Raw genomic sequence first — 13,125 nt, forward strand, 5'->3', positions numbered from 1 at the left:
GAAGGACAATTTTGCTGGATATAGGAGTCTTGGCTGGCAGTTTTTCTCTTTTAGTAACTTAAATATATCATCCCACTGTCTTCTAGCTTCCATGGTTTCTGCTGAGAAATCTACACATAGTCTTATTGGGTTTCCCTTGTATGTGACGGATTGTTTTTCTCTCGCTGCCTTCAAGATCCTCTCTTTCTCTTTGACCTCTGACATTCTAACTAGTAAGTGTCTTGGGGAACGCCTATTTGGGTCTAATCTCTTTGGGGTGCGCTGCACTTCTTGGATCTGTAATTTTAGGTCTTTCATAAGAGTTGGGAAATTTTCAGTGATAATTTCTTCCATTAGTTTTTCTCCTCCTTTTCCCTTCTCTTCTCCTTCTGGGATACCCACTACACGTATATTTGTACGGTTCACATTGTCCTTGAGTTCCCTGATACCTTGTTCAAATTTTTCCATTCTTTTCCGGATAGTTTCTATTTCTTTTTGGAATTCAGATGTTTCATCCTCCAAATCACTAATTCTATCTTCTGTTTCTTTAAATCTGTCATTGTAGGTATCCATTGTTTTTTCCATCTTTTCTACTTTATCTTTCACTTCCATAAGTTCTGTGATTTGTTTTTTCAGTTTTTCTATTTCTTCTTTATGTTCAGCCCATGTCTTCTTCATGTCCTCCCTCAATTTATCAATTTCGTTTTTGAAGAGGTTTTCCATTTCTGTTCGTATATTCAGCATTAGTTGTTTCAGCTCCTGTATCTCATTTGAACTATTGGTTTCTTCGTTTGACTGGGCCATATGTTCAATTTTCTGAGCGTGATCCGTTATCTTCTGCTGGCGTCTGGGCATTTAGTCAGATTTCCCCGGGTGTTTGACCCCACAGGTTGAAAGATTTTTCTGTGCAATCTCTGGGTTCTGTTCTTCCTATCCTGCCCAGTAGGTGGCGCTCGTGGCACACGCCTGTCTGTGGGTTCCACCAGCGAAAGTTGCTGTGGGTCCCTCAACTCTGGAAAACTCTTGCCGTAGGGGAGGTTCGGCAACCGAAGCGTCTTGGAAGAGTGCCAGCCAGCCTGGGGTTCCAAACGCGGGGTGGGTCGCCGGCCGTCGCAGCACAGGAGAGCGTCCGGCCAAATTAGCCAGTCGGCCCGGGGCACCAAGCATGGCGGGAGGGTGCCAGCTGTCGCAGCCCGGGAGAGTACACTGTTCCCAGCCGATGGGGGAGTCACGTGTTTGGAAGGGATCCCCCGGTCACTGTTCTCTGCAGTCTGGGGATTTCCGACCCAACTATCTCAGTTGTTCTGGGGGGCCTCGTGTGGTGGGGGCACCAGCCGCCGTGGCCTAAGGGGACCGCCTGTCCAATTCTACCAGCTGGCCCAGGAAGGTGGAAGGGAGGGACTCCGGTCGCTTGCCGTCCCACCCAGGAAAGCCCGTGCCCCTTGGTGATCTCACCGGAGCTGGTTCTCCCAGATAGTCAGCCGTTCCAGGATGGGGTACGCTGTCCCTTTGATCTCCCTCGTGGTTCCGGGAGCTGCTCTGTATTATCTCCACTCCCCCAGTAGCTGTTCTGGAGGAGGAAAGGTGAGGGCGGCAAGGCTGTCGAGGCTGGTGGCGGAGGAGCACGGTGAAGGCGGGGGAAGAGGGCACCGTGGTGGTTGGAGAGCAGCCGGAGCAGGAGGGGGAGGAGAGGGGAGAAGGAGGGCGGGCGGCTCGGCTGCTGCGGGGCGTGGGCGCCGCGCGGCGGGCCGGCGGAGAAAGAGAGGGGAGAAGGAGGGCGGGCGGCTCGGCTGCTGCGGGGCGTGGGCGCCGCGCGACGGGCCGGCGGAGAAAGAGAGGGGAGAAGGAGGGCGGGCGGCTCGGCTGCTGCGGGGCGTGGGCGCCGCGCGGCGGGCCAGCGGAGAAAGAGAGGGGAGAAGGAGGGCGGGCGGCTCGGCTGCTGCGGGGCATGGGCGCCGCGCGGCGGGCCGGCGGAGAAAGAGAGGGGAGAAGGAGGGCGGGCGGCTCGGCTGCTGCGGGGCGTGGGCGCCGCGCGACGGGCCGGCGGAGAAAGAGAGGGGAGAAGGAGGGCGGGCGGCTCGGCTGCTGCGGGGCGTGGGCGCCGCGCGGCGGGCCAGCGGAGAAAGAGAGGGGAGAAGGAGGGCGGGCGGCTCGGCTGCTGCGGGGCGTGGGCGCCGCGCGGCGGGCCGGCGGAGAAAGAGAGGGGAGAAGGAGGGCCTGCAATATTATTTTAATTTCTAATTTTGCTTCTTTATAGTCCACCTGTATTTCACTACCCTTTCTTACCTTTCTAAAGATATTAATTAAAAAGTACTTTTAAATTTTAACTTTTTTTCCCCTGTTCCCTGTAATGCCTATTTATTCTGCCTTTCTTTTTTGCTGTTATTTTCTTTGGCTTTCTTTTTCAAGAAAGATTTTCTTCAAATTTCTGATGATACTTGACTATTCATTCATATTTGAGATCAAGCAATGTAAAAGTGATAAGAAGTTCTGTGTGTTTTAAAAAGGACCTAGTATTTATTGGAAGACCCTCTACCCTAATGTCAATATCTGCAGCTTATTACTTTGCAGGTCTTTCCAGAGAAGAATCTACCAATCTCCTGCCTGGAAGATTAAATTTAACTTTCAAGTTATTTCAGCCTGTTTGGGGAAAGAACTAGGGATCTATAAGTTTAAGTTTAGATTTTCATTTAATCCTTATATTTTCAACAGAGAGGCATATTCCCACATCCTCTCTCTGCTTGATATTTGTACACCACAACTTCTCCAATTCAGTGTTCCCAGAAAACAAACCTACCAGTGTTCTAGGTCGATGGAGAATAGTAATCTAGCTGAACAGGGCAGTGAATGGGGATCTGGAGGGACTGCTGGCTCCTTATAGAGATTCTTCATAATCCTGTTTTCAGTCCCACCTCTCACCCTTGAAATTTCAGTACCTCCAAATCCTGTACCTTCCTGGGGTTCTGGGCATGAATTATTTTGCTTTTTGTAACTTCTCCCTCTGGAGGCACTTCAGCTTCTGCTATCTCTACTCTATATTAATACATTGTTACTCTTCTCCTATGCTGTTTGCATTTCTGAATTGATAGGAGATAAATCCATATAAATATCCTGCCTTGGTTTTCTTCCTTACCCTATACAATCCTCCTAGGCAATGAAGTTCTGTCCCTTATTCAATCTCCACAGCTTAAATCTCATTGTCTGACACTGTTATTTTGGATTAAAATGCCTTCCTGTGTTCTTATCTGCATCTCTGCCTGTTATTTTCTATTGCATCCAACTGATTAACTCACCTGCCTTTTAGACTCTATTTATTTCCTACTTGTTAGGTCTATTTCCTGCTAAGTTCCCTTTCCTGGTTTGAATCTGTTGTATACCCCAGAAAAGCCATGTTCTTTAATCCTCATTCAGTATCGCTGGGTGGGATCTTTTTTATTGCTTCCATGAAGATGTGACCCACACAATTATGAGTGGTAACTTTTGATTAGATGATTTTCATGGAAATGCGTCTCCACCCATTCAAGGTGGAGTTGCCTACTGGAGCCTTTTAAGAGGAAACCATTTTGGAAAGAGTACCCAGAGCCCACACAGCCAGAGACCTTTGGAAATGAAGAAAGAAAACACCCCTGGGGGAGCTTCATGAAACAAGAAGCCAGGAGAGAAAACTAGCAGCAGATATTCCATGTGCCCTTCCAGCTGAGAGAGAAACCCCAAACTTCATCGGCCTTTTTTGAGTGAAGGTAACCTCTTGTTGGTGCCTTAATCTGGACATTTTCATGGCCACAGAGCTTTAAACCTGCAATTTTAATAAATTCAATGTTTTGAAACCTGTTCTGTTTCTGGTATATTGCACTCTGACAGCTTGCCAACTAAAACATTTCCTAAGACAATTTGGTTTTCTATATATTTCTTACTTGTTGGACCTAAGTCTTACTATACTTCTTAAGAAACTTTGGTTCCTGGGACCCAGTTATTCTACCTCCAGTCCAACTCCAGTTGTAATTGATTGGTTGCAAGAAAGGAGAGCAAATTGAAAGAGAGAACTAAGAGAATTGCAGGTAACTACACAATGGCTTCCTTTAGCCAATAGTAGATGTTTTCTACTTATTCCAGAAATGTTACTAGGGTAATCTCATTAGGGATGGCAACTGTCATCAGCACCATACACAACTCTCCTGAGACATAACTGATCATTCAATCATCCCTTAAACCTACACACATAAGGAATCTGCTATGTACCAAAAATTATATTAAAGCCTGGAGATGGAAGACAAAGACAAAAACGAAGAAGGAAAAAGAAGAGACAGTAGAGAAGGAGGAAAGGAGATAGAAAAAGGGAGGGAAAGGGGAGGGACTCTCATCTAAGCCCAAGGGACACAGTCACTAGACCATTTCAGGGTCAGGCGACTGATGCTGGTATTTTGTGCCCACCCTAGGGAAGAGGCAAGCATTTGGCACACATTCTCTTGTGGGCAAATCATAAGGACATGCCCAGAGGGTAAATCTGTGGACAAAACTGCCGTGAAAACACCTTCCCCAGCCCCCAGGAGGCCCACAGTCTCTTACTTGACAAACTTGTCCACGTGCGCCATGGAAGCTTCATATTCTTCCCCTGAACTCCTGACAGTGCAAGGCCAGGAAGTGCAACTCGTGCGTGTGAATGACCTGGGGAGAAGCACACACAGTTAGGCTTGCTTGTGTGTGTGGACAGGCCAGACAGCAGTGACTCAGTGGGGCTGGGGGCCCTCAGAAAACCAGTCTTGCTTCTCTTCATTTTTCAGGTCTGTCTCACCCCCAGGACGGATGAGGGGGAGGCAGGGAGGAGCTGATGGTAGAAGCAAATGCATTTCCTGCATCAAAAGCACACTCACTTCTCTCCTCTTCCCTGCCCCTTATGTTTCCCCCCAAATCCCCCCAGGAGAGAAGAGGAGGTGGGGCAGGTGGCAGAGAGCAGTACGCGGGAAGGACCACAACTACAGTCCCAGGCCACCCCTCACACATCCCAGGGCCTGCAGCCTGTTGGGGGGATGCCCTCTGGGTTGACCCCCTATTTCAACACTCAGCAAGGAGGCCCTGACCCCACCCCAGAAAACTAGGGGCTCCCACTTGGAGGGGGTGGGAGAGTCTTCTGAACTCAGCCCATCCTCAAAACACGTCAGGCCCTCCATGGAAGAAGACTTCTCAGCAGGGCCAATGGCAGTAGGAATGGACCAGCCCACCTGCTTGTCAGCAGGGCTGGGGGCACTGGCCTTCCCAGGCCCAGCCACCAGCAATACTCCAGAGGAAGCCGCTGCACGGAGGGCATGCCTGGGACAATGGAAGGAGCTGCCATCCTGCGGGTTCGAGCCTGCCTTGGCTCAGTACAAACACTGCCAGGTGCCAGGGTCCCAATGCAACTCGGTGCTCAGAGGCCCGGGGCCCCCACTTCCAGCTACGGGAACTGAGGGACCCTGTGCAGATAGCTATTGGGCCCTGCCCAAAGGAAGGCCTGGAGTAGAGGCCCCTCAGACAGCCTGGTTTCAGGGTCACAACTCACCAATGCTGACCATTCAGGGGGGTGGGGCCTTGAAGGGAAGGCCAGCCCACCACCGGTCATGACCCTGGGTTTCTGGCCTGACACCCATTTCCCTGCTCACAGTACATGCCAGGTGCACAGGCCTCTCACTGCAGGGACCCTACTACCCAGAAGGGGGTTCAGATGTCTGTCCGTGGGGTCACTACCCTGTCAAGCCCTGCAACCTCAAGGGCAGCCCCAACAATGAAACATCCTGGCTGTCCGAATCTGCCCCACAAAGAGACTCTCACCCCCGGCCACTCAGGACCTCAAGTGTAGGGAGAGGAGCCAGAGCTGTTCTCGTCTTGGCTGTAAGAGCCTAAGGTGTGGCAGGCTCAGCCCACGGCCTTCCCTGCCCATCCACCCAATCCTGAGCTCTGGAACCTCTCCATCCCTCAGGGTCCCCCTCTACCCCTGCCCCCAGCCTGAGTTCCCTTTGTGGGCTACCCCCACAAACCCCCACTGCGCTTTGGTTACGGGGTCAGTAGGAGGCCCAAGGCAGAGGTGGGAGGAGAGTGGCCTAAGGCCATGGAAGAGGCCTTGGCCACATGTTCCTGCAAGCTCCCTGCTGACACCCGATGCTGGCAATGGCTCCACAGCCCCTTTCTCCCCTTCCCTCAAGCTTCCTAGGTCAGACGGTCAGGAGAGAGCACTTACAACACTTCCTGGGGTGATGCCATGCTGTTGCACCCAGACAAGGCAACAGGAAATCATAAGAAAATAAACTTGTCATTTCTACCTCATTCAGCCACTTGGAAGCCAGGATCCAGGGAAGTCACTGCCATGGCGTCCTCCTATCAACGTTCTGGCTTCAGGGAGGAGGGATGAGCGTTCTGTGCTCCTCCGTGGACTGCATGGTTTTGTGTCCCGGAGGGGGCCAGACAATACCTTGGAAGGCCACAAACCCTGCAAAGCACTCACTCAGCACCAGGGGCCAGGGAAGGACTTGAACGAATCATGCCCATGGAAGCACACCCGTCCTGAGGCCCACAACAGGAAAGGCCCTCCAGGGGGAGCTGCAGGCTGAGCCCAGAGGCATCCTGGACCCTTGGGAGTCCTGACCCCGTCCAAGCTGCACCGATGCCAGACCCCAAAACTCCAGGACAGCAGGGTGCCCATCTCTGTGGCAGGCGTGGACACAGGTTTCAAGACGGGTATCTTTGGGGAGCAGTTCTCCATGACGCCAGGGATCCCCAGACTCAGCCAGGCCCACAGATCCCAGGAGCATATAAACACACAACTGTGCCCCGATGGCCAGCCAGCAGAGGTCCCACAACTAATTGGGATCCACCCTGGCAACCAGAAGGATGCAGATCTTGCCTCCCTATGGATGGATCGCAACACACAGCTCTGTGCTGAGGCCACATCACCATTACTGCTCATGCACAGATGCAGTCATGGGGCCTGAGGTGCACTGGTGCTCACACCCTGCATTGCTGCTGACACTACAGGTACACTGTGAGTGAGGCAGGACTTGCACTCATGGAGCACTGCAGTGGGCACAGGGGGTGGGCACTAACCACCAGGCACAACACAATGGTAGGAAGTGGGAGGCCCTGCAAGAAAGAGAGAGCAATGGCGAGAGGAGTCTGGGGCAATGGTGTGTGCAGAGGCCCCTGGAAGGTGGGTAGGACAGAGTGACTGCTCCAGCGAGTCTCAAGGGCCTGGGGGAGGTGGCAGCCCCTATCTTCCAGGTTCTGGGGCCCTCACAGGGTTGGTATCACAGCAGCAGGGACACAGTCTCCCCAGGGCAGGAGGACAGCAGAAACCAGTGCCCGGGTTTTACTGTCCGAGTCCTCGAACGTTCCACGAGGTTGGTTGGGGCCCAGTGTGTGAGCAGTGGGTTCTCAGTAGCCCTCCAGGGCACAGCAGATTCCTCTCCTTGACTCTCTTCTGGAAACAAAACTAATGTTCTATTTCCTATGGCTGGAGGATGGAACTAGAGACCCTTAAAAACTCACTGGCAATTCATAATGGAATCCACAGAAAAACATTCTTGGGGTGCTGATTCACCTAAGTTTGCAGGAGATCCAACACGTTTAATGTCACAACACAGAAACCAAATGGTGCATCCCCTGGCCCTGTGCCCACCCACTCAGAGGCCGCGGCTTTCCTGTGGTCTCCTCTCTCCACCAGGACCCTGTAGGACAGAGTCATCCTCTCAGGCAGCCACAGGAAGGAGTCAGAAATTGGGAGGGAGGACCACTGGGAAGAGGGAAGGCCCCACCCAGGACACACAGCCTGCCCTCCTCCTGCAAGTCCTCCTTGGCTCCATGAGTCTTCCAGGACACCACCCTCCTAGGACAGGCCAGTCCCAATCTCAGCACCTGGGGAGCTCACCAACCCGTGAATTGAGGCAGTTACATCCCCAGGCCCCCCATCTGGCTCCTTGACCTGACTCTCCCTTGAGTTTCATGCAGATGGACCACTGCTGCTCTGCTGGGGGTAACACGTACTTGCATTTAATCCACAGATGGATGTTGCAGGCCCTCCAACCCCAGCACTGCTCGGCCCCCAGGGACTCAGCCATCAGCCCAAACCCATTTGCTGAGCACAAGGCTCCAGAAGGGTGGAGGGGCTGCAAGGCTGCTCAAGATCCTTTGCCCAGCAGCCTCCCTGACCACAGGACACCTTGGCAGAGGCCATGCGGAGGTGGGGGCATATCCATGCACTTCCAGCAAGGAAGTGTCCCAGGGATGGCTAAGCAAAGGCCCTGGGGTAGGAACATGTAGGTTATTCTAAGAACTGCACAGGAGCCAGCCATGTGGCTGGAACCAAGGACCAAGGTGGGACCAGAGATGCTCTGGGGGAGGGAGCCCAGGCTGGGAGAATGCTGAAGGCATTATTATGCTGTGGGGGTTTTCTCAGGGAAATGAGAGCCACAAGAGACTCTGAGCTGAGGAGCAGAGGGCAGGTCAGGGCTCACTGCTGCTAGGTGGGGACCAAGCAGGACAGCATGGGGGCCAAAGGCCACGTGCAGTGCCATCTCAGTGACCCAACCACCCAGACTGCATGGGTGCCAGGGACTCTGCTCCAAATGCCCCTAGGCCTCAGCTGATCCCTGCAGTCCACCTCAGACACAGACCCTGCTGACCACTACTCCTCACCTTTACCATCATCATTCTCATGGGCGGGCAGTGAAACCCACTGGGTGCACAGGCTGAAACAAAGTGAAGTGACACAGATTTCTCTCCAGTGCTCCTTGTAATAGATGAGAGCTGGATGGACTGCCTCCATGAGCTGCACAGGCCTCAGCTGAGCAGAAACAAGCCGCCTGGAGGAGAGCAGAGGCAGCAGCAGCAGCTAACATTTAGGTGCTGTCCACACCCAGTGCTGCCCTGAGCAGCCAGCACTGTCCACACCCCACACTGTGCTGAAAACCCAGCCCTGTCCTGAGCACCCAGTACTGTATACACCCCGCACTGTCCTGAGAACCCAATGCTCTCCAAACACCACACGGTCCTGAGCACACAGCACTGCCCTAGCATTTGGTCCTGTCCACACCTAGCGCTGTCCACACCCAGCACTGTCCACACCTGGTGCTGTCCTGGGCAGGCCCACCATACACACAGCCTCACCAAAGCCCACCCAAGCTGTGGCTGACAAAGCACAGTCACAGTGCTGAGCTCAAGGTCTCATCCTGAGGCCTGGACTAGTGCCCCTTCGATGCCCTCCACTATCTGATGAGAAGCCAAGCAAGAGAACATCCCAGAGAAAACCCAGAGGCTGGGCTGGGCCCAGGACCCAGCCCAGAGGGGACATCGCCCCCAGGAGGGCCGTGAGTGGGGGCCCTGGGCAGGTACCCACAAGCCAACAAGACTCACCCTGTCATTACACTGCAATGAGCGGAACTCGGGGTCAGACACAGCTTTGGTGCCACCTCCTGGCAAAGTGAGGGTCAACAGCATGCAGGGTCGGGCCTTGGGGGGCTCAGGTGAGGGACAGAACCCCCAGGTGAGGGCCTCCACCCCACCTGCTGCCTCCATAGGGTGAATTTCATTCTGGGAACAGACCAGGACTCTGACCCCATTCATATTTGTGACAGCATTTACGGACAAAACAAATGCATTTCAATTTCCTCTCAATTAATGGCCTATTCTTTGAACCAGACTCAGCTAAAAAATATTACTCCACCACCACTAATCTTATAAAAATTCAATTTCCCTCCTCTGACAGGGAGAGGCCAGTGGACTGGGGCAGGGAGGGTGACCGCCAGGCCCAGGGCTGCCCAGCCCACCCGGACACCCTGGAGTGTAGGATCCACTTGGCCACATCCAGCATAAGGGAGACAGCGACGAGCTGGTGGGAGAGGGCTGCCCAGCACAGTAGGGAGCCATCAGGCTGGCCTGGCACAGTCACCCTGGCAGGGAGCAGGAAGAAGCGTGGACTCTCGGGTGAGCTCCAGATGAAGAGGTGGAGCACTGCTGGGCACTGACCCTCGTGATGCACCCAGACCCCTGCGCGCCGGCCACACTCTGCCTGAGGCCAGAGTGCTGTGAGTGTGCCTGAGCACCGGGAGGGGTAAAGCTGGATGAGGGCCGAGTGAGGCTGGGATTGGGGACAAGGAAGGGTGAGGCCAGTTCCTTGCCATCGCTGGCACAGGTGTCCCAATTTAACAACACTGTAAACCCTGGCTCACTCCCTGCTGCCCCAGGATACCCAAGGTGGCACCTGTCCCTGTGCTCCCTCCAATGGGCGCGCTTCTCCCCACCCTGGCCTCGGCACTCACACCCATCACTGCATCCAGCCCCAGGTGGGACCATGCTCCTGCCAGTGTCAAGCCCTCTGCTGGGCTCGAGGACAAGCCAATGATGAAGACCAGGTATCGTGGGGAAGACAAATCCCGCACAGGGGCTGCATACATGGCGAGTGAGGGGAGCCCAGGAAGGAGAGGTGAGGAAACCACCTACTGCAAGGGGAGCTGGGGCTTCCCTACAGGCAGGGTGTTGAGACAATGGTGCTCCCACCCAGCAGCCAGCTTCCAAAACCCTGCTCGAATGGCTCCCCCACCAGGCTCTGCCCACTCGCAAGTGGCCACACGCAGCATTGCAGAAGGTGCCACTGTCCTCTAAGTCCCAGAGCCACTTGCCTGTACTGCTCTGTCCCTCTGGGCTTCCAAGATCCAACCCACAGGGTAGGCTCTGCCCTACAGAGCAGGCTCAATCCCATATGACAGGTTCCTCCCACACAGCAGGTTCCTCCCACTGCTGGCTCCACCCTGGCATTTAAGGGCTGCCGAGATGTGGCCGCATCTTCACCTCAGGAGCCATCACATTCTGTGAGGCACAGAGAGCAATAAGACCAAGGTGATGGACTTCACCAGGGAAAGCACATGCTTCCAGCCCCCCACAGCCTAATGCTGGGGCCCCAGGCAGATGAGGGCTTACCATGAAGTGCTCCTCGGACTCATAGTTTCATGCAGGTAGAAGTGAACCCTACTGAACTTCGTCATCACATCACTGGACAGGAGCTCTCTGGAAGGGAAAAGGTGACTCTTTAAGGCAAACCCACCAAGGCACCTCACCATTCTGTGGGCACAAGGGTGCTGGCTTCAACACTTTCACACCCTGAAATCCATGAGGCAGAGGAAGGGATGAGTGAAGGATGCTGACAGCTGGGACAGGAACCGGGATGCCTGAGTGTGCTTGGAAGCTGGGCTCAGAGGCCCCCAGTCACTCCACAGCCTCCCAAGATGGCAAACCGTGTTAGGGGTGCAGCCGAGGCATCACCTCTGGCACTGGGCAAAGGGACCCTAGTCACCTCACAGCCCCCTGAGATGGGGGAACCTGCCAGGGTTGCAGCCAGGACATCTCCTCACAGAGCACGTCCAGTCTCCACTGGGACACCAAAGCCCAGACAGCAGGACTCACACTCAAACTCACAGTCCTGGCCCCACGAGGGAGGGCAGCAAGGAAGGTGAGGGGCAAAAGGGCCCCACCCTATCATGCCCCAACCCAAAGCCTGAGCCCTCCACGCACATCTGCTTAGGTTCCCAGAGGAGATGGTGAGACAGAAGGGGAAGGAGAATGGAGGCAACAGGGCTGCCCCATCAGCAGAGAAAGGGGCCCAGTGTCACAGCCTTGAGACTTGACACAGTTCAGATTTAAGAATGAATATGTTAGGAGAGAAAACTGAAAAGGAAAAGTGATTGCGGCAGTATTTCTATTTCTAAAAGATACTTTATTCTTTACTTCTTTCTCAAATGGGCTCCTCCATGGAGGTGTCTATACATTACTGAAGATTCTCAAAATCGACCTCCACTGTACTTTATCTGCTCGAGTCACCTGTACATCACATGCTGGGAAATGGGGAGAAACAGCGATTCGATTCTGCATAATGCCCTACTGCATTCCCCGCAAAGCTGAGCCCCGTGAAGACTCTCCTAACAGCCTGAAGGCCCAGGACCTCAGACCTGCGACCCCTAAGAACGGTGGGGATGGGACAGCATCACGATACACCACTCAGCCTGATGGGCTTCCCCTCACCCCAAATTTTTTAATAGTTTCCAGAATGTAGAAAGGCACACACAGTCATAAGAAGGACTTCATATTCCCAAGACCCACCTTGAATGACTCTTCCTACTAGGAGTGACCTGCTCTATTTGTAGATGACTCAGTATCCAGGGATGCCCCTACATACACATCCACTCAGCCCTATTCCACCCCAAAAGAAACACTGATGCAGAGTCTGCTTTCCAGTATGCACATGCATGCATCTGCTAGCTCAGTCAGCTAGCTGGGATGAACTGCAAAGTAAACCAAACTTCACACCTTAAAAAATACTACTTGTGCTGCTCAGAAATCTGGTTCACAAGGGAACAGCAGGGACACTAGTCTCTGCTTCAAAACCGAGAGGAGGGGAGGGCAGAAGGGCAAGAGAGAATGGGGCAGCGGCCTGGAAGGGGCACCCAGGGCAGCCCTGACATGACTGGCCCCACAGTACGGGCTGCCTCATCCAGGGTGGGGATATCTCGTCCCTCCTGCCCATAGCATGACCTTCTATGTGGTGGCTGGGTCCCGAAAGAACCAGGTGAGGGCCACAGTGCCTTTTGTCCCCAGACTGGGACCTCAGTGTTTCCTCTCTGCCCTTCAAGGTCCACGGGAGAAAAAGGCCTCAAGGGAGAAGAGCCAGAATCCTTGGCAAGGTGGTGGAGCTTCCACAGCTCTCCATTTTAGGGGCAGTGAGCCTGCCTGGGCCTCACTGCCAGCCCCGGGCCCCTCGTGGTGGGTGCAGGCACAGGGTACTGTGCACGTCTTCTGCTGTGGGCAGGGCCCAGGGTGGCCAGCCTGTGGGGTTGGGCCCTGGTGGCTCAGGCCTCCTGGTGGGAGCTGCTCTCTGTCCCAGCACCTCTGGGTTCGCTCACAGCCAGGAGCTTTCTCACCCCCTTCCCACAGGACACTGGTGACCCCACTGCCCCTCTCAGCCTGAGTGGCTTCCCCAGCTCTGGGGGCTAGCAGGTAAGCTCCAGCACATGGGGCTCCACCATGATACATGGGGCATCCCAGAACTCGAGGAGTCTGACAGACCCCCTGGAAGCCTGCCGGGGGACTGCAGGAGGGATGGACTAGGAGGACTGGGTGTCACCTATAGCT

The 13,125-nt window shown here is 54.2% G+C and overlaps 1 protein-coding gene across 24 annotated transcripts in view; it reads right to left on the reverse strand.

Annotated features, from left to right (window-relative positions):
- The window catches only part of LOC143688455 (uncharacterized), a 54,795-nt gene that overhangs the window by 31,124 nt on the left and 10,546 nt on the right, over positions 1 to 13,125 (reverse strand). For 10 of the 24 annotated variants that reach the window (XM_077166363.1, XM_077166365.1, XM_077166364.1 and 7 more), the window contains 3 exons: positions 10,921 to 11,007; positions 4,546 to 4,644; positions 1,435 to 1,549 (listed from right to left, as the gene is read on the reverse strand). In XM_077166363.1, the coding sequence (XP_077022478.1) occupies positions 1,435 to 1,549; positions 4,546 to 4,644; positions 10,921 to 11,007 (301 nt within the window). Of the gene's footprint in view, positions 1 to 1,434; positions 1,550 to 2,253; positions 3,776 to 4,545; positions 7,674 to 7,877; positions 7,973 to 8,640; positions 8,808 to 10,920; positions 11,008 to 13,125 lie in introns of those variants that run through there. The other 14 variants (XR_013178078.1, XR_013178074.1, XR_013178076.1 and 11 more) reach the window with 9 other exon arrangements.

The sequence above is a fragment of the Tamandua tetradactyla genome, chromosome 6, assembly GCF_023851605.1.
Source record: "Tamandua tetradactyla isolate mTamTet1 chromosome 6, mTamTet1.pri, whole genome shotgun sequence".
Taxonomy (NCBI): domain Eukaryota; kingdom Metazoa; phylum Chordata; class Mammalia; order Pilosa; family Myrmecophagidae; genus Tamandua; species Tamandua tetradactyla.